The sequence below is a fragment of the Oncorhynchus mykiss genome, chromosome 12 (genome assembly GCF_013265735.2).
Source record: "Oncorhynchus mykiss isolate Arlee chromosome 12, USDA_OmykA_1.1, whole genome shotgun sequence".
NCBI lineage: Eukaryota > Metazoa > Chordata > Actinopteri > Salmoniformes > Salmonidae > Oncorhynchus > Oncorhynchus mykiss.
In genome coordinates, this window is record NC_048576.1 from 44,332,450 (window position 1) to 44,353,198 (window position 20,749).

Here is a 20,749-nt window from a genome sequence, read left to right on the forward strand (position 1 = left end):
TGTCTCAATTGTCTCAAGGCTTAAAAATCCTTCTTTAACCTGTCTCCTCCCCTTCAGCTACACCAATTGAAGTGGATTTAACAAGTGACATCAATAAGGGATCACAGCTCTCAACTGGATTCACCTGGTCAGTCTGTCATGGAAAGAGAATGCGTCTTTAATGTTTTGTACAGTCAGTGTATACCCTTCCTCATACACTATATCAGTTTGTCAGACTGCCCTTTGGTTTGTATTGTTCACCACTGCTGTTTTCAAGATGTTCAGCATTCCTCCCTTGGGCAGGAAACCGCCTTTTCTGTCATCAAACATATGCTTCTCAGCACATTACATTTTGTATTTTAAAGATTAGTTTGCTCCCAAACGTGACCAAATATACAGTATGTACTTCTATATATGGCAAAATATATGCCCCTATCAACTGAGAAGTTAGTTCAATCCACCCAATCAATGGGGGTTTATTTACTCTTTGGCAACATAATAGATCATATTCATTCACAGTTGAGTGTTCAAAACATTTACAAACCATGTCATATATATATATATATATATATATATATATATATATATATATATTTCCATACATATGTGTATCAAACAACAATACAAAGTTAGAGAAAGAGCAGAGAAAAGCTGTGCAGTATCCAAGACAAGGTTAGGATTAGGTTAAATTACCCATAGAATAAAGAGATATTGAACAACATATATATCCATAGGTCATACATTGCATTGGAATCTACAAAGCATTCAACTGGACAATAATTAGTTGGAATATGATGACAACAGTTTGAATAGTTTTGGTAACACTTTACCTTAACAGGTAAAACTTTACATTAAGGTGTACTTAAAATTATTCTTAAGTTCAGAGTTCTCTGATACAGAGGGGTTGGGTTAAATGTGGAAGACACAATTCGGTGGAATCCATTCAGGTGTGTTGACTAGGTACCCCCTTTGTTAGTTATAAAAGTTAAACAGTTATAACACATTAATTAGCTCTAAGTTATCGTTAAATGAATAATTTTCAGTTTATTAACTACTTATTTATGTATAAAGTATACCTTAATACAGTATTTCTCCATCCTGGTCCTGGGGACCTAAAGGGGTGAACATGTCTGTTTTGGCCCCAACACTAACACACCTGATTCACATCGAAAAGCTTGATGATGAGTTGATTAGTTGAATCAAGTGCTAGCGCAAGAACAAAAATGTACACCCTTTTGTGTCCCCAGGACCATCATTAAGAAACACTGCCTTAATGTAAAGTGTTACCCAATAAGGTTTACAAAACCATTGAAGTGATACATTCATAGATGATACGAAATCTGTATTTCAAGTATGCCTTAAAATCAATCCAAGCAATGCAACTGTGTACTGGTTCTCATTCCAAACATGAAGAAATGTCTGAGCTCGAGGTGCAGTAGATGAACTTGTACCTGAGGTCAAGTCATTTTTGATCACATTCCTTTGAAATGTCTGTAAATGAGTGATAAGTCAATTTACAGATGAATTAAAAACGGCATTTGATAGTTTCACGTTTCTTTGGAGACTTGAATTTCTTTTTAGTCGTATGTTTCACAGTATTCGGCCCCACAGTAGTAGTCGCAGCACAGTAGTCGCAGCACATAATATGACAGATATTAGGATTGAGTGCTCATCAAATTGTTGTCAACAACAAACCTCTACCTATGTTATTTACAGCAGAAAGCCAAACAATTACATTACGCACCATCAGTATTGGTTAGTCATACAAATGAACACATTGATACAGAATTATGAGTGTTACGGGTGAGCCTCTGTTCTACCAATGTGCTCCATATAATTTTCCTTGAAGTCAATCATCATCCATATCCTTCTCCTCGGTCAGGCGTTCCAGTGGCAGCGTGGTTCTGTTCCTGGGGTTTTTCTTGCGGTGTCGTCGAGGCCGGGCCTCTGAGAACCAGTTGGCGAGGGTCATGGCGACGCGGATGAGGCCCAGGTTGATGCAGTGCACCTCGGAGGTGACAGGGATGTCTGAGAAGAGGGCGTGATCCCGACATAGCAGGGCAGAGCTGCCACTGCTCTCGAAGTCTCGGACTATGTTCAGGATCTCCTCACGCTCCGCCTGACGCATCATGCCTCGCACGTTCAGCAGGGTGGAGACGTGCTTCTTCCTGCAGGGATGATGGAGGGAGAGAAGGGGAGGAAAGGGAGGGAGATAGAGACTGGAGTTAGTGCGTTCCAGTGGTTTTGATGCTGATTCATGATTCAATTATGCAGAGCAAAGGGCCATAACTTATTATGTTCAGTTTATCTATTGATAAAAAATGATGTGTATTTCACGTCAATTAGACATGATTCAACAAAGATGTGACAAAACCTTAATTGTTTTACATTTCTTCACCCGGTACATCTACCAGACTTTCCAAGTAAATTGAATTTAAAGTGTGTTGCGATTTTAAATTCACTTTAACTTAAGTTTGATTTGATTTGCTGATTGTTTCAATATGAACAAGAGGAAGGGTTTGTTCACAAAGCAATCAAGGGTGGGGTGAAACTGACTGAGCCTGTAAACAAAGGTGTTAAACAGTGGTTGGGGGGGGGGGGGGACATATGGGACATATGGGGGAGTCCCAGTGGTGGACTGCAGACTTTGATCTCTGAAAATACCAACGGCGAGTTGCGAGCAAGAAAACAAAAGGCACTCCTTGTGCCTGAATGAGTTAACATCGTATCGACCTGCTTTAGCTCCATCCTTTGATTCCAGAGAGTGGCACCAGACTGTCTCCCGTGGGGTGGCAGGAAAAGGAAATACTCTGCAGCAGCTTCCTGTCTGCCGGGCCACGGGTCATGCGTCACATATTGGGTACGCTGCCAGCTAGCAGTCCAGTGGCTGACCCCATGAAACACACAAACAACGAGGGGCCAGGGACAGTACCTTATGGGGCTAACCAGCCTCTGCCACTCAAAACAGCCCCTCGGTCCTCTCCAAGAATAGCAGGGTTAATATAAGTATGTTTCCGTGCTTCTTTTCCTTGTGTTGACCCATTGTGTCAAGAGAAAGTCTACAATGAGTGCACAAAACTTTAGGAATACCTGCTCTTTCCATGACATAGACTGATCAGGTGAAAGCTGTGATCCCTTATTGATGTCACTTGTTAAATCCACTTCAATCAGTGTAGATAAAGGGGAGGAGACAGGGTAACGAATAATTTTAAAGCCTTGAGACAATTGAGACATAGATTGTGTGCCATTCAGAGGGTGAATTGGCAAGAGAAAATATTTAAGTGCCTTTGAACGGGGTATGGTAGTATGCCAGGTGCATCGGTTTGAGTGTGTCAACAACTATGACGCAGCTGCGTTTTTCACGCTCAACAGTTTCCCGTGTGTATCAATAATGGTCCACGAAGGTGAACGGAAAGGCTCTGGAGCAACGAACCGCCCTTGCTGTCTCTGCCTGGCCGGTTCCCCTCTTTCCACTGGGATTCTCTGCCTCTAACCCTAATACAGGGGCTGAGTCACTGGCTTACTAGGGCTCTTTCATACTGTCCCTAGGAGGGGTGCGTCACTTGAGTGGGTTGAGTCACTGATGTGATCTTCCTGTCTGGGTTGGTGCCCCCCCCCCTTGGGTTGTGCCGTGGCGGAGATCTTTGTGGGCTATACTCGGCCTTGTCTCAGGATGGTAAGTTGGTGGTTAAATATATCCCTCTAGTGGTGTGGGGGCTGTGCTTTGGCAAAGTGGGTGGGGTTATATCCTTCCTGTTTGGCCCTGTCCGGGGGTGTCATCGGATGGGGCCACAGTGTCTCCTGACCCCTCCTGTCTCAGCCTCCAGTATTTATGCTGCATTAGTTTATGTGTCGGGGGGCTAGGGTCAGTCTGTTATATCTGGAGTACTTCTCCTGTCCTATCCGGTGTCCTGTGTGAATTTAAGTATGCTCTCTCTAATTCTCTCTTTCTCTCTTTCTTTCTCTCTCTCGGAGGACCTGAGCCCTAGGACCATGCCTCAGGACTACCTGACATGATGACTCCTTGCTTTCCCCAGTCCACCTGGCCGTGCTGCTGCTCCAGTTTCAACTGTTCTGCCTGTGATTATTATTATTTGACCATGCTGGTCATTTATGAACATTTGAACATCTTGGCCATGGTCTGTTATAATCTCCACCCGGCACAGCCAGAAAAGGACTGGCCATCCCACATAGCCTGGTTCCTCTATAGGTTTCTTCCTAGGTTTTGGCCTTTCTAGGGAGTTTTTCCTAGCCACCGTGCTTCTACACCTGCATTGCTTGCTGTTTGGGGTTTTAGGCTGGGTTTCTGTACAGCACTTTGAGATATCAGCTGATGTACGAAGGGCTATATAAATACATTTGATTTGATTTTGATTTGATTTGATTTTAACCAAAGGACATCCAGCCAACTTGACAACTGTGGGAAGCACTGGAGTCAACATGGGCCAGCATCCCTGTGGAACGCTTTCAACACCTTGTAGAGTCCATGCCCCAACAAATTGAATCTGTTCCGAGGGGAAAAGGTGGTGCAATTCGATAGTAGGAAGGTGTTCCTAATGTTTTATACAGTCAGTGTATATGTGGACTTAAATTGTGCTACCTTTGTCCACATGTCAAAAACAGCACTTATGAAACTGCACTGTGGAATGTAGGTTCTGTGTACTGTGGCATTGCGTATATAGGAAATGGGGACCAATGAATGACACTTAGCAAATTAGTTCACTGTACAACGTTTCTAAACAGTGCTCTATACTGCATTCCCCAAATGATTGAAACCTTTACCGTATGTCTGGAAACTCCTTCACCAGAACAGCAACCTCCATCTGGATGGACGGAGTGTCCTCCAGTAGAATGATGTCAGCTAGGTGAGCGAGGACACTGTCCAGCCAAGAGGATCCTGACTCCTGAGAGAAGAGATATAAGATAAGTCATCATAAAAATGTGTAACACGAATGACCACCCAGAGACATATAAAAGCATTTGAAAACGCATATGCATTCATCATTGTCCGTTTTTATCCTTAAAAGGTTTAGCTAATTTCATTGTTCTGGATGAGTTGCGTACTGTAAGTACAAAGGTCAATCATCTCCGTTGTCCATCAGCCATCAACAGATTGAAAAACCATTGTCTCAATCCATGATTGTTGGACAAAGAATCCACCAAAACCACTCATTCCTTTTAATGTAGTGTTAAATATCACTAATATGTGACAATAATGATTTTTGTGAACAAATGTTTCATTTTGGCGTTAAAATAAGATTGGGAGCAACATGGAAAATCATTGTGGAAATTTGTTGCAGCTCAAGTCGACTACAAAATCCACTAATCAATTCTCTATCTATGGGCTGACTGGCTAGCTAGCTAGGTAGCTAGCTAACGTTAGCAAACGTAGCTACACACAATAATACCAAAGACAATATTAGCATGTAACATAAAATGTAGCTAGTTAGCTGTAAAATCGCCTAAACAAACTGCACTATCAATTTAGGACTCTACAATCTTTGGCGAACACCAAACGGATTGCTTATTTTTTTCTTTAAGCAATGGCTTTTTTCTGGCCACTCTTCTATGTTCAACCTGCAGATGATTGTGCCTCATAGTGGAGTCTAACAGGCTGACCACACCGCTCGCGTCGCATGCGCGAGCGTTGCAAAATCAAATTTGAAATCTATGTTATTAAAATTATTAAATTATTGCACCCACACTGCTCGTGCGTGCCAACGAGCATCTGCGTTGCCACGGGCTAAAATAGAAATCAGTTCTATATCTGATGCAGATCACGCTGCAAGTCCTGCCTCTCCTATCTCCTCATTGGTTTATAGAAGCAGATACCCACGTGCCATCTCCTCATCGGTTATACCCACATGGGTGACTGAAAGACGAACAAGGTCAGTGGCGGTAATGCACCTAATTTATGAAAGTTGCCAATCGCAATATAAAGTTAGGAGAAGAAAAAGCCTGGAAGGAAGAGAGATGACTAGAAACGATTCGGTTGACCGTTTTATGTGTGGATTAATTGTTGCAGTAGAGGACCATGTGCATTTCAGGTTAGCAACAGCAAGCTAGCTAAATAGGACAAATTAGCTAGCAAGTGCAAGCTAACTAGCTAAATTGCCATAAATGTTTAACCCTTTTCGACCTTTCCCCAAAGTAATATAATTGGTTCAGAGTTTGTTTTGATATTTTAACCTGCGTGTCGTGATCGCATTTGGTGTGTGGGGACAAAATACATTTATGCACGACGGCGCACACGCGCAGCCGGTTTGGGTCCCGTGTAACATTCGCAACGGCAGATACACTTTTGATAAGATGGAAAATGTTGCCCATGGCACGTCAATGGTCCATGCAGTGCATTATGGGCGATTCAGAGACAAGGACTGAATGGGAGTCTTTTGGGCGCTAGCTCAAAAACTCAACATTAGCACAAACTTAATCAACAAGAAGTACAACATTACAAATATTTTCTGATATGGCAAGATAATTAACTTGCTATCCGTAGGATCATATAGCTTTGGAATCGTGACACTACATACTTGAGGAAAATAGCCATGTTTCTCAACATATTTTTAAACACATACTTTGAGAAGGGATTGCATGACGATTAGCTTAGCAACCTTGTCACACAACAAATCAAATCAAATTGTATTTGTCACATGCGCCGTGTATCCCTTACCGTGAAATACTTACTTACAAGCCCTTAACCAACAATGCAGTTCAAGAAATAGAGTTAAGAAAATATTTACTAAATAAACTAAAGTAAAAAATAAAAGGTAACACAATAAAATGACATAACAATAAAAAGGCTATATACCGGGGATACCGGTAACGAGTCAATGTGCCTGGGGTACAGATTAGTTGAGGTAGTTTGTACATGTAGGATGCCGAGCAGTTGCCATACCAGGCGGTGATGCAACCGGTCAGGATGCTCTAGATGGCGTAGCTTTAGAACCTTTTGAGGATCTAGGGACCCATGACAAATCTTTTCAGTCTCCTGATGGGGAAAAGGTGTAACCATGCCCTCTTCACGACTGCCTTGGTGTGTTTGGACCATGATAGTTAGTTGGTGATGTGCACACCAAGGAACTTGAAACTCTCGACCCGCTCCACTACAGCCCCCTTCGATGTTAATGGGGGCCTGTTTGGCCCTCCTTTTCCTATAGTCCACGATCAGCTCCTTTGTCTTGCTCACATTGAGGGAGAGGTTGTTGACCTGGCACTACACTGCCAGGTCTCTGACCTCCTCCCTATAGTCTGTATCATCGTTGTCGGTGATCAGTGTTGTGTCGTCAGCAATCCTAATGATGGTGTTGGAGTCGTGCTTGGCCACGCAGTTGTGGGGGAACAGGGAGTACAGTAGGGGACTAAGAACGCACCCCCGAGGGGCCCCGGTGTTGAGGATCAGTGTGGCAGATGTGTTGTTGCCTACTCTTACCAACTGGGGGTGACCCGTCAGAAAGTCCAGGATCCAGTTGCAGAGGGAGGTGTTTAGTCCAAGGGTCCTTAGCTTAATGATGAGCTTAATGGGCACTATGGTGTTGAACACTGAGCTGTCGTCAATGAAGAGCATTCTCACATAAGTGTTAATTTTGTCCAGGTGGGAAAGGGCAGTTTGGAGTGTGATACCATGATAACGTGAACACGATTGGTCAACAGTCTGCTGGGTGGGGCGTTATACGTTCCGTCATTCATTGTATTCCTTTCTCCTTTCTATAATATCGCTGGCAACGGCACCATGCAATGCACCCTGGACTAAAGAGGCAGACACATAGGAAAATTGGGCAAGACCCTCCTTTAAATTACACATTTCTCAAAGTAGGAATATCGCAAAAATATGATCAATGGATCATTCGCGAGAAGACATCCTCCAGAGTTATAACATCGGCCAGTATTGAAATCTGACATGTATGATAGATGGTTTTGCGATGTAAAAGTCGCGAAACCCAGGGAATCGATCAAACATCTCCCAGAGATGCACAAAAACAATATAATATTCCAAATGGGTGAACCTAAAGGGTCCTCTTAAAGCCAGGGGGAAGAATTTTCACTTTTGGATAAATAGCGTGCCCAATTTCAACTTCCTGCTACTCATGCCAAGAATATAACTTATGCATATTATTAATAGATTTGGATCGAAAACACTCAGAAGTTTCTAAAACTGTTTGAATCATGTCTGTGAGTATAACAGAACTTATGTAGCAGGCAAAACTCAGAGGACTAACTGTTCAGAATTTTTTTCCCCCCTCTCTGTTCCCTGTATTGTCTTTGCCATGGGATATTTCATAGGAACCTATTTTCAGTTCCTACCACTTCCACTGGATGTCGCCAGTCTTTGGAATTTGGTTGAGGTTATTCCTTTGTGCAATGAAGAAGTAGGCCAACTCGGAACTGGGGACACTTTTATGAGTTGCGCAAGACGTGAAAAGCAGCGCTGGTTTGTTTTCTTTCCTGTATTGAATACAGATTGCCCCGTCTACATTTTGATCCATTATTAACGCTTAAAAATACCTAACGTTGTATTACGAAAGTAGTTTGAAATATTTTGGCAAAGTTTATAGGCAACTTTTGAAATATTTTGTAGTGACGTTGCGTTTTTGTAAGCTGTTTTTTCTGGATCATACGCGCTTTATAAATGGACATTTTGGATATATATGGACGGAATTAATTGAACAAAAGGACCAATTGTGATGTTTATGGGACATATTGGAGTGCCAACAAAAGAAGCTCGTCAAAGGTACTACATATTTTATACAATGCTCAAAAAAATAAAGGGAACACTAAAATAACACATCCTAGATCTGAATGAATGAAATATTCTTATTAAATACTTTTTTCTTTACATAGTTGAATGTGCTGACAACAAAATCACACAAAAATGATCGATGGAAATCAAATGTATCAACCCATGGAGGTCTGGATTTGGAGTCACACTCAAAATTAAAGTGGAAAACCACACTACAGGCTGATCCAACTTTGATGTAATGTCCTTAAAACAAGTCTAAATGAGGCTCAGTAGTGTGTGTGGCCTCCATGTGCCTGTATGACCTCCCTACAACGCCTGGGCATGCTCCTGATGAGGTGACAGATGGTCTCCTGAGAGATCTCCTCCCAGACCTGGACTAAAGCATCCGCCAACTCCTGGACAGTCTGTGGTGCAACGTGGCGTTGGTGGATTGAGCGAGACATGATGTCCCAGATGTGCTCAATTGGAATCAGGTCTGGGGAACGGGCGGGCCAGTCCATAGCATCAATGCCTTCCTCTTGCAGGAACTGCTGACACACTCCAGCCACATGAGGTCTAGCATTGTCTTCCATTAGGAGGAACCCAGGGCCAACTGCACCAGCATATGGTCTCACAAGGGGTCTGAGGATCTCATCTCGGTACCTAATGGCAGTCAGGCTACCTCTGGCGAGCACATGGAGGGCTATGCAGCCCCCCAAAGAAATGCCACCCCACACTATGACTGACCCACCACCAAACCGGTCATGCTGGAGGATGTTGCAGGCAGCAGAACGTTCTCCACGGCGTCTCCAGACTCTCACGTCTGTCACATGTGCTCAGTGTGAACGCTGACTGTAGGAATGTCCACCAGAGCTGTTGCTAGAGAAATTCAATTCTCTACCACATCTGGCTTCTTCACCTGCGGGATTGTCTGAGACCAGCCATGAGTATTTCTGTCTGTAATAAAGCCTTTTCGTGGGGAAAAAATTATTCTGATTGGCTGGGCCTGGCTCTTCAGTGGGTGATTGCTGCGCCCCTGCCCTGTCGTGTGAAATCGACAGTTTAGGGCCTAATGTATTTATTTAAAATGACTGAGGCCAAATATTTTCAGTCTCCTGAGGGGGAATAGGTTTTGTGGTGAAGTGGACGCCAAGGAACTTGAAGCTCCCAACCTGCTCCACTACAGCCCCGTTGATGAGAATGGGGGCGTGCTCGGACCTCATTTTCCTGTGGTCCTCAATCATCTTCTTTGTCTTGATCACATTGAGGGAGAGGTTGTTGTCCTTGCACCACACAGTCAGGTCTCTGACCTCCTCCCTATTTGGCTGTCTCATTATTGTTTGTGATCAGGCCTACCACTGTTGTGTCATCAGCAAACTTAATGATGGTGTTGGAGTCTTGCCTGGCCGTGCAGTCATGAGTGAACAGGGAGTGCAGGAGGGGACTGAGCACGCACCCCTGAGGGGCCCCTGTGTTGAGGATCAGCGTGGAGAATGTGTTGTTACTGTCAGGAAATCCAGGATCCAGTTGAAGGAGGTGTTTCGTCCCAGGGTCCTTAGCTTAGTGATGAGCTTTGAAGGCACTATGGTGTTGAACTCTGAGCTGTTGTCAATGAATAGCATTCTCACATAGGTGTTCCTTTTGTGCAGGTGGGAAAGGGCAGTGTGGAGTGCAATAGAGATTGCATAATGTTTTGATCTGTTGGTGTGGTATGCATATTGGAGTGGGTCTAGGGTTTCTGGGATAATGGTGTTGATTTGAGCCATTACCAGCCTTTCAAAGCATTTCATGGCTAGAGACGTGAGTGCTACGGGTCAGTAGTCATTTAGGCAGGTTACTTTAGTGTTCTTAGGCCAAGGGACTATGGTGGTCTGCTTGAAACATGTTGGTATTACAGACTCAGACAGGGAGAGGTTGAAAATGTCAGTGAAGACACATGCCAGTTGGCCAGCGTGTGCTCAGAGTACACGTCCTGGTAATCTGGCCCAGCGGCCTTGTAAATGTTGACCTGTTGAAAGGTCTTACTCACATTGGATGTGGAGAGCGTGATCACACAGACGTCCAGAACAGCTGATGCTCTCATGCATGTTTCAGTGTTACTTGCCTCAAAGTGAGCATAGAAGTTATTTAGCTCGTCTGGTAGGCTTGTGTCACTGGGCAGCTCTTGGCTGTGCTTCTCTTTGTAGTCTGTAATAGTTTGCAAGCCCTGCCATATAAGACGAGCGTCAGCGCCGGTGTAGTACGATTCGATCTAAGTCCTGTATTGAAGCTTTGCCTGTTTGACGGCTCATCGGAGGGCATAGCGGGATTTCTTATAAGCTTCCGGGTTAGAGTCCCGCTCCTTGAAAGCGGTACCTCTACCCTTTAACTCAGTGTGAATGTTGCCTGTAATCCATGGCTTCTGGTTGGTGTATGTACGTACAGTTACTGTGGGGATGTTGTCCTTGATGCACTTATTGATAAAGCCAGTAACTGATGTGGTATACTCTTCAATGCCATCGGAAGAATCCCGGAACATATTCCAGTCTGTGCTAGAAAAACATTCCTGTAGTTTAGCATCTGCTTCATCTGATCACTTTTATATAGACCGTGTCACTAGTGCTTCCTGCTTTAATTTTAAGCTTGTAAGCAGGAATCAGGAGGATAGAGTTGTGGTCAGATTTGCCAAATGGAGGCAGAGGGAGAGCTCGGTAGGCATCTCTGTGTGTGGAGTAAAGGTGGTCCAGAATGTTTTCCCTCTGGTTGTACATTTAACAAGCAGATAGAAAATAGGTACAACTGATTTAAGTTTCCCTGCATTAATGTCCTCGGCCAATAGGAGCGCCACCTCTGGATGAACGTTTTCCTGTTTGCTTATGGCGGAATACAGCTCATTAAGTGCGGTTTTAGTGCCAGCCTCGGTCTGTGGTGGTATGTAGACAGCTATGAAAAATACAGATGAAAACTCTCTAGGTAGATAGTGTGGTCTGCAGCTTATCATGAGCTACTCTACCTCAGGCAGGCAAAACCTCCTTAGATATCGTGCACCAGCTATTGTTTACAAATATGCATGGACCCCCGCCCCGTGTCTTACCAGAAGCTGCTGTTCTGTCCTGCCAATGAAGTGTATAATCCATCAGCTGTATGTTCTTAATGTCGCCGTTCAGCCACGACTCAGTGAAACATAAGGTATTACTGCTTTTAATGTCCTGTTGGTAGGATATACGTGCTTTCAGTTCATCCCATTTATTTCCAGCGATTGAAGGTTAGCTAGCAAATCAAATCAAATGTATTTGTCACATACACATGGTTAGCAGATGTTAATGCGAGTGTAGCGAAATGCTTGTGCTTCTAGTTCCGACAATGCAGTAATAACCAACGAGTAATCTAACCTAACAATTCCCCAACTACTACCTTATACACACAAGTGTAAAGGGATAAAGAATACAGTATGTACATAAAGATATGAAAGATATGAATGAGTGATGGTACAGAACGGCATAGGCAAGATGCAGTAGATGGTATTGAGTACAGTATATACATATGAGATGAGTAATGTAGGGTATGTAAACAGAGTGGCACAGTTTAAGGTGGCTAGTGATACATGTATTACACAAAAAAGCAGTAGATGATATAGAGTACAGTATATACATATGAGATGAGTAATGTAGGGTATGTAAACATTATATTAAGTGGCATTGTTTAAAGTGGCTAGTGATACAATTTTTCCATCAATTTCCATTATTAAAGTGGCTGGAGTTGAGTCAGTATGTTGGCAGCAGCCACTCAATGTTAGTGGTGGCTGTTTAACATTCTGATGGCCTTTTTTCAGTCTGTTGGTCCCTGCTTTGATGCATCTGTACTGACCTCGTCTTCTGGATGATAGCGGGGTGAACAGGCAGTGGCTCAGGTGGTTGTTGTCTTTGATGATCTGTATGGCCTTCCTGTGACATCGGGTGGTGTAGGTGTCCTGGAGGGCAGGGAGTTTGCCCCCGGTGATGTGTTGTGCAGACCTCACTACCCACTGGAGAGCCTTACGGTTGTGGGCGGAGCAGTTGCCGTACCAGGCGGTGATACAGCCGACAGGATGCTCTTGATTGAGCATCTGTAGAAGTTTGTGAGTGCTTTTGGTGACAAGCCAAATTTCTTCAGCCTCCTGAGGTTGAAGAGGCGCTACTGCGCCTTCTTCACAACGCTGTCTGTCTATCGATATGCTGATAGAATTTAGGGAGTCTTGTTTTCAGATTAGCCTTGTTAAAATCCCCAGCTACAATGAATGCAGCCTCAGGATATGTGGTTTCCAGTTTCCAGTTTCATTCAGGGCCATCGATGTGTCTGCTTGGGGGGGAATATATACGGCTGTGATTATAATCGAAGAGAATTCGCTTGGTAGATAATGCGGTCAACATTTGATTGTGAGGAATTGTAAGTCAGGTGAACAGAAGGACTTGAGTTCCTGTATGTTGTTATGATCACACCACGTCTCGTTAATCATAAGGCATACCCCCCCACCCCACTTCTTACCAGAAAGATGCGTGTTTCTGTGTGTGTAGTTTGTGTAGTTTGTGTGTGTGTGTAGTTTGTGTAGTTTGTGTAGTTTGTGTAGTTTGTGTGTGTGTGTGTGTAGTTTGTGTAGTTTGTGTGTGTGTGTAGTTTGTGTGTGTGTGCTGAGACACAGATTTGTGTTTGATTATGGCCATGTGTCTTGTTTATGTCACACTACTTGAATGAGAGAAACAGATCATGCTCTACTGACTTCCTGGTTTAAGTCAAGTTGTAACAGATCTGTTCAGTAGACACTTTTTTTATAACCACCGAAGGAAGACTTTGCTCTTGCTTGTCAAGCTATGGCTCTGATTTCTTGTACATTCAAGCCTTTTAAATACCCTTCAGTTAACAAACCATCTGTAGCTCTTTATTGAAGCACAACTTCAACTAATATTGGATCATTAATTAGACAAATAAATCAGAGGAACACTGCTGTTCTGTATCTAAGGCCGTCTACCGATGGGATACGCACATCACTATCTGGAGTCGGTCGGTGTGGTGATTGTCTCACTGAACTGTAGCGAAGCTTTCATCCAACTGATATTCACAAGCATCATAACAATTGACTTAAATGGAAAAAAAGTCTGGAGCTTCTCGCACCCTTTGTAAATATGCTCTAAAGTGGCAAGAGTATCAAAATAACTGTCAGGGACTGTATGGGGAAAATGGTTCTATTGTTAAAGGTTCTTTGTTGAAAGGGTTCTCCCTGGAACCAATAAATGTGTCTCCTACAGGGACAGCCAAAGAACCCTTTATAAATCCTCTTTTTTTGAAAGCTATATGTTTTTCAGACATACTTTCTCAGAAAAAAAGACAACAGGGTACAGTGTGCTAACACAGCTTAAGCTCTCCATCCACTAAAAATATCCTCTTTCCTTTCAGACAGTGATTAAAAATGTATTCAACCCCCAGTTTCCACAGATGTCTCGTTCTGCTTCTCAAGCGAAAGGCAATCTAGGCTACCTAGAAACACATCAAAGTCATCCAGCTGACAGGAACAGGAAGTTCCTCAAAACACAGAGACTTCCTGTTGTCAGCCCGAGGTGACAGACATTTGTTTCAACTGGCTCATGGAGAGGGGCAAATGCCATGCTGGCAGAACCAGTTCCTCACAATCTCCCACTCCCTGGCTAACACTAACGTAGGCCTGCACTAATTCATCTCCATCTCGCTGACAGCGGCCATTCTTCAGCCTTCTACCCCGTATCAACACTGTCTGAGTTACGCCTGACCTGGCAACCCCCAGGGTCACGGGACCATTCGTAACAGACAGGCCTCTGCATTCCAAAGCCGAAGTTCTTTTGTTTCGTCTTTTAAAAAACCTTTTTATTTTATTTTTTAAAATCTGCTTCAAAGTGATTTTTCAGAACAAGGTCAATGAAGAGTATAGGGAAGTCAGTTTCTCAGTGGAAAGACTGACAGGGTCTGCCCCATGTTCCCTCAGCCTTATCTTTTCTGAGCCCTATGTTCCTTCAGCCCTATCTTTTCTGAGCCCTATGTTCCCTCAGCATGTCAGCCCTATGTTCTCTCAGCACCTCAGCATTCACTTAACCAATTTCAAACAAAATTGGCACGTGTATCGTATTTTATTAGAGGTCTGTTATAAATGCACGCTTAGGGTTTACCAAATAATTGTTGCGAGTGTTAATCTTAATCGTCTTATTTCATTCAGTCACTTGGTATAATATACTATGGCAAGTCAACGACCAATCCTATTCACCTGAAGAAAAATGAAAATGAAACGGGCCAATGGATGCTGGGGCTCGAGATTCAGCTCCGACTTAGATGTCTGTTAGTGGGGGAGCGTACTTTTCTGTTTTTTTCTGTTTGCTGAAAGCTAAGCACTTTCTGCTCTGCTTGTGTAGCTAATGCTTCCTTGCTTGGGTAAGAGGACCAGTGGTAAGAGTTCAAAAAGGCTAACCAGACAAATTTTAACCTGCAACCTCATGCATGGAGTTTCACAATGAAAAGTAAGTGCTGTCCTGTTTGCCTGGAGTGGAACCACACTCAGGAGGCTTGCTGGGAGAGAGCAGCAGCAGTGGTTAGAGTTAGAGTGAGGAGTGAGAGTGAGGCTCATTCCGGTTTCTCTGGCAGTGTTCAGAGTCTGGATTCCAGGAATATAATATACTATCCCTGGTTGGCTCTGGACGGTTTTCAGAGTGTGAATCGGATGGCATCTGTACAGGGAGCCTAAAGCCCCGGTTTTGGATTCGGTGGGGGAGTGTGAACCATTGGTGGTTAATGCACCTTTGATGGAGCTGTGTCATAGGCTGGCAGATCACCTGGGGTGGATTGGCCATCTTCTCATCCACAGCAGAGTTCCTCCAGGTTTGGGTGAAGTTATTTACCTCCTGTCCATGCAGCGCTTACCCATGTTTAAAGATTTCGCTGATGACCTGGGATTCCCCTCATTCAACCAGGCTGGTGCTACCAGGTTATGGTGAGCTCAATAATGTAGAGGGTACGGAGGAGGCGGGGTTCATTTACACACTGCCGATGGATGGAAAGCTGACAGGTTACTTTGCTCCAGAGGCTAACAAGGGGGCTTCTTCTAGCATTGTGATTCCAAATACACAGTGCCGGTTCTCGGCCGATCAGTTGGACAAAATGTATCAGGCTGAGGGTGTGGCGGCCCTGTATCATATCGATATCATATCGAGCAGATGTATCATATCGATTTGCTGCAGAATCTAAATAAGACCGTGGAGACGGGGAAGCCGGTTTCAGAGCTTCACGACGAAATCCGTGCTATGGTTGATTTTGTGCTGCGTCTGTCCTGCTGTACTATCCTAGCTGTGGGGGAAAGTATGGGGGCAATGGTGGTGGCTTAGCGGGGTTCTCCTCCCCAAGAATTTGCTTTGGCAACAGTGCCTTTAAGTGGCTCGGTCAATGGGGCCAAGTTACTGGTTGCCGAAGTCCCTGAACCCGGTGTGGGCTGGGTATCAGAACAGAGGTAATACAAAAGCACGTTGTTTCTACCCAAGGATCCTTGGTGAGGGGTATCAAGACTGTGTTATTGTCCAGGTGTGGGCATAACAAAAAACGAGTTCCTTCCCCACATTCAGACACACGGTTGTCAAGAGTGGTGGATATGAAAACAAGCACGATAAAAAAACAAATTATCCCAGTCCTCTGGGCGGTGCTTGACCTTTTCAAGAGATAAGGTCTGGAAGACTGGCAGCATACTTCAGTCCCGTGGGGGGCATGCAGTTTCACCATGGGTGATGAGGATGGTGACAGGGGCTCTGCAGTTCGCCTCTGTAGTGCCTCTGGGACTTCTATTGATGCTTTTGTTTTAGTGCTGGGTGACTGCTACGTGTCTGGATGTATCTCCATATCAGTATGCCAGCAGCATGCCAGCAGCATACCACCCTGCATACCACTGCTGGCTTGCTTCTGAAGCTAAGCAGGGTTGGTCTTGGTCAGTCCCTGGATGGGAGACCAGATGCTGCTGGAAGTGGTGTTGGAGGGCAGGTAGGAGGCACTCATTCCTCTGGTCTAAAAAATATCCCAATACCCCAGGGCAGTGATTGGGGACACTGCCCTGTGTAGGATGCCGTCTTTTGGATGGGACATTAAATGGGTGTCTCTGAGGTCATTAAAGATCCGATGGCACTTATTGTAAAAGTAGGGGTATTAACCCCAGTGTCCTGGCTAAATTCCCAATCTGGCTCTCAAACCATCACGGTCACCTAATAATCCCCAGTTTACAATCGGCTCATTCATCCCCCTCCTCTCCCCTGTAACTATTCCCCATGTTATTGCTGTAAATTAGAATGTGTTCTCAGTCAACTTACCTGGTAAAATAATGGATAAATAAAAATGTTGCCGCTGCTCATGGTATCCCAGACATGCCTAAGGGTGTTAATTCCTTGGAGGGACCTGCAACTATTGTTGCAGCGGGTTCTCATGGACTGGGTACTGTCCCGCAGGGTGATCACGACATATGCATCCTTACTGGGATGGGGAGCTCTGTGTGTGGGCTAATCAGGAAGAGGGATTTGGTAAACAGAGCAAAGGGCACTCAATCAATTACCTAGAGCTACTGACTGTTTTCTATGGCTGAGCAGCTTCCTTCCGATGTTGAAGGGCCAGTATGTGTTGGTAAGGTCTGACAACAGGACGGTGGTGGCATACATCAACAGGCAGGAGGGGATGTGGTCTCTCTATCTCATAAACCTGTCCCGTTATCTGCTCATATGGAGCAGTACACATTTCCTGTTGCTTAGGGTGAAGTATCTTCCCGGATCTCTCAATGTAGGTTTGGACCTGCTTTCCAGGGGGTGGTCCTATCTCTACAGAGTGGAGACTGCACCCCTCGATGGTTGCCCAGAATGGGACCGGTGTGCAGGGCTGGAGTAGATCTTATGCATCGCGAGAGAACACTTATTCTAGTCTGTTCTTGTCGATGATGGATCTGGATGCTCCATTGGGAACTGATTCTTTGGAGTATCAGTGGCCTTGGATCCTGCTCTATGTGATGGTTGGGGATCTCTACCTGCTATCAGTACACCCTTCCGGGCTTTCGAGCAGTTCCCTTTCTCACCTCCTCTGTTTGCTTCCAATGAACAACCGAGGTTGTATGCCCTGTGTCTGGTGCACGCTTTACGCACATGCTGTATATGAATAGGACCAAGGACATCTGTGTTTGTGACCAGCTTTTTGTATTTTTTGCTAATCCAGCTCGGGGTAGGGCACTTTCTCCCTGGCATATGACAACAAAGGACAAGGATTGCCTAGCGGTGTGCGTGCATTGTTCAGGGGCATGACAAGGTTTTATCGCTTGGATGTAACTGCTGCCGGTGTGGCTCACAGTGTTCTTATGGCTGGGACCAGGAGTGGGTGTTAGGCAGCGTGCAGGTTGCGCATTTTTCCAGGTTACAGCAAGTTTCCAGTGGGATGGAGCCTCGGGCTGCCGTGGTTCATCAACTCTGGTCGATGCTATACCAAGTCACAACAGGTGGTCTGATATTTTGGACTTTCGGTTCCTTGTACTACTTCTGACATTTCAAGATCGCAAGGTAAATATTGTTTTTGGAACCATGGGGTCTATGGACTTTGGCTGTAGTGGCAGCATGTCAGTGCGCATAGCCAAGTTGCAGCAGGTTCTGGTTCCCTATATGGGGCTCTGACAGTTCAGGCCTCATGAGGCTCTGACAGTTCAGACTTCTCAGGTAATTATTAGGGAAAAAGGTGGCTTCTATACCCCCTTTTAGAGGTGGTGGAACCTTTCTGTGCTTGAGCTGCCCTGGGCATCCTAATTTGGTACCCTCTGAGACGGCTTGAGTCGTTGCTGCTCTTAGACATTTCCACTTCACAATAACAGCACTTACAGTTGATCAGGGCAGCTCTAGCAGTGCAGAAATTTGATGAACTGACTTGATGGAAAGGTGGCATCCTATGACGATTCCACATTCAAAGTCAATGAGCTCTTCAGTAACATTCTACTGTCATTATTTGTCTATGGAGATTGCATGGCTGTGTGCAGCAAACCTGCCAAGAGAGGGCCGCTCGCCAAAACTCACAGACCAGGCAAGGAGGGCATTAATCAGAGAGGCAACAAAGAGACAAAATATAACCCTGAAGGAGCTGCAAAGCTCCGCAGTGGAAATTGGAGTATCTGTCCATAGGACCACTTTAAGCCGTACACTCCACAGAGCTGGGCTTTAGGGAAGAGTGGCCAGAAAAAAACAATGGCTTAAAGAGAAAAATAAGCAAACACGTTTGGTGTTCGCCAAAAGGCATGTGGGAGAGTCTCCAAACATATGGAAGAAGGTACTCTGGTCAGATGAGACTAAAATGGAGCTTTTTTGGCCATCAAGGAAAACGCTATGTCTGGAGAAACCCCAACACTTTTTGTCTCATCACCCCGAGAACACCATCCCCACAGTGAAGCATGGTGGAGGCAGCATCATGCTGTGGGGATGTTTTTCATTGTCAGGGACTGGGAGACTGGTCAGAATTGAAGGAATGATGGATGGTGCCAAATACAGGGACATTTTTGAGGGAAATCTGTTTCAGTCTTCCAGAGATGTGCCAAGCTTATAGAGACATACCCCAAGAGAAGTGGTGGGCATGTTGTGTAAATCAAATGATAAAATCCCCCCCAAAATCTATTTTAATTCCAGGTTGTAAAGCAATAATATAGGAAAAATGCCAAGGGGGTGAATACTTTCGCAAGCCACTGTATAGTGTATGTTATACCAAGTGACTGACTGAATGGGAACATAAAGTTATGAGTATAACTATTGTTCGCTGAAGGAGGGAACAAAGTATAACATATTATCGCCCTGTGCCGTCAGGGGATTTGGGCTTGATGAAGAGAGGCACCAAATTGAGGAAATGAATGCGAGCCCTGGTATTATAGCCAGAAAGGCAGGGCTTCCAAGGGCGGGCTTGGCATCCATTGGCCCGTTGGGTAGGAGTTCAGTTTTCAGGTGAATAGGATTGGTTGTTGACTCCCCATAGTATGTTGTACCTTGTTCCCTCCCTTTGGGAACAGTAGTTATATTAATAAGTGTACATTTGTGGTCATTATGACCATAAATCAGAGGGATGACTGACCAGGTCTTTGAAGAGTCCTTTGAGCTGTTTGGCCTCGTCCTGAAGTCGGAACGCCATCCTCTTTCTCATCTTCGATGATGTGCAGATGACCCGTCCTCGCATGATCGCACGCACATACTCCACCAGGATCCGCCTGTGTACCTCCCCCACCAGTATCTGTCAATCAAATAATCAACCAGTCAATCATTCAGTCAGTCAATTGCAATATAAGTGTTGATAAACAAAAAATATTGGGGTAGAAATATGTATTATTTTATGTATTTCGCGCAACATGTTATCGTGTCAGGTATGTGGTCATTGGTGGATACCTGATAAGGTGGGCAGTCCATTCTTCTGAACTTCTTAAAGTGTTGCTTGATGCTTGCTTCGATGGCCTCAAATGCCTCAGTGTTGTTTAGCCACTTTCTCTTCACCAGCTTGTCACAGAACGGCTGGAATAGAAATACACGGCTTTCATTCACATGAAGTTGATGAACAGCTTCTCCTAAATCAAAACATTTGTGCTAACGTTAGAGCATGTTTGTTTGTATTTGATCAGTCATGAATAAGTGTGGAATTGGTGAGTTGTGTATTGAGGAAGTTTTACCGCCCTAACAAAATAAAAAAACACATTGCCTCACCCTGATGTGCTCAAATAGTTTTTCCGTCAGAACCCTCACTGATTGGTTAATGATCCTATTGAGGGAGGAGTTAGCTCTCTGTGTGGACTCCTCACTGCCCTGTGGGTCACACTGCCTGCAGCGCTGTACAAAGGACCTACACAAAAATTGGAATGGAAACACTGTTGGTCTCGGAATTATCATATTTCTGACATGGAAAAACCATTTGAACCATTTACAACCTTAATCATGTGGATAACCTAGTTTGATCATGATGTTAACTTTAGCAAGATAGTTAACTTATTATTCGCAATGTTAGCAAGCTTATCTATCGGGCTGGATTATCTAGCTAACGCATTGG

General features: G+C 44.4%; 1 protein-coding gene across 1 annotated transcript in view; it reads right to left on the reverse strand.

Annotated features, from left to right (window-relative positions):
• Positions 1-426: 426 nt before the first annotated feature.
• LOC110537654 (exocyst complex component 3) overlaps positions 427-20,749 on the reverse strand; it is a 40,322-nt gene continuing 19,999 nt past the window's right edge. Inside the window, exons 9-13 of the mRNA XM_021623862.2 lie at positions 20,410-20,545; positions 20,098-20,220; positions 19,790-19,945; positions 4,762-4,883; positions 427-2,147 (exon numbers count right to left, since the gene is read on the reverse strand). Of these exons, the coding sequence (XP_021479537.2) occupies positions 1,829-2,147; positions 4,762-4,883; positions 19,790-19,945; positions 20,098-20,220; positions 20,410-20,545 (856 nt within the window). The 3' untranslated portion in view covers positions 427-1,828. The remainder of the gene's footprint in view (positions 2,148-4,761; positions 4,884-19,789; positions 19,946-20,097; positions 20,221-20,409; positions 20,546-20,749) is intronic.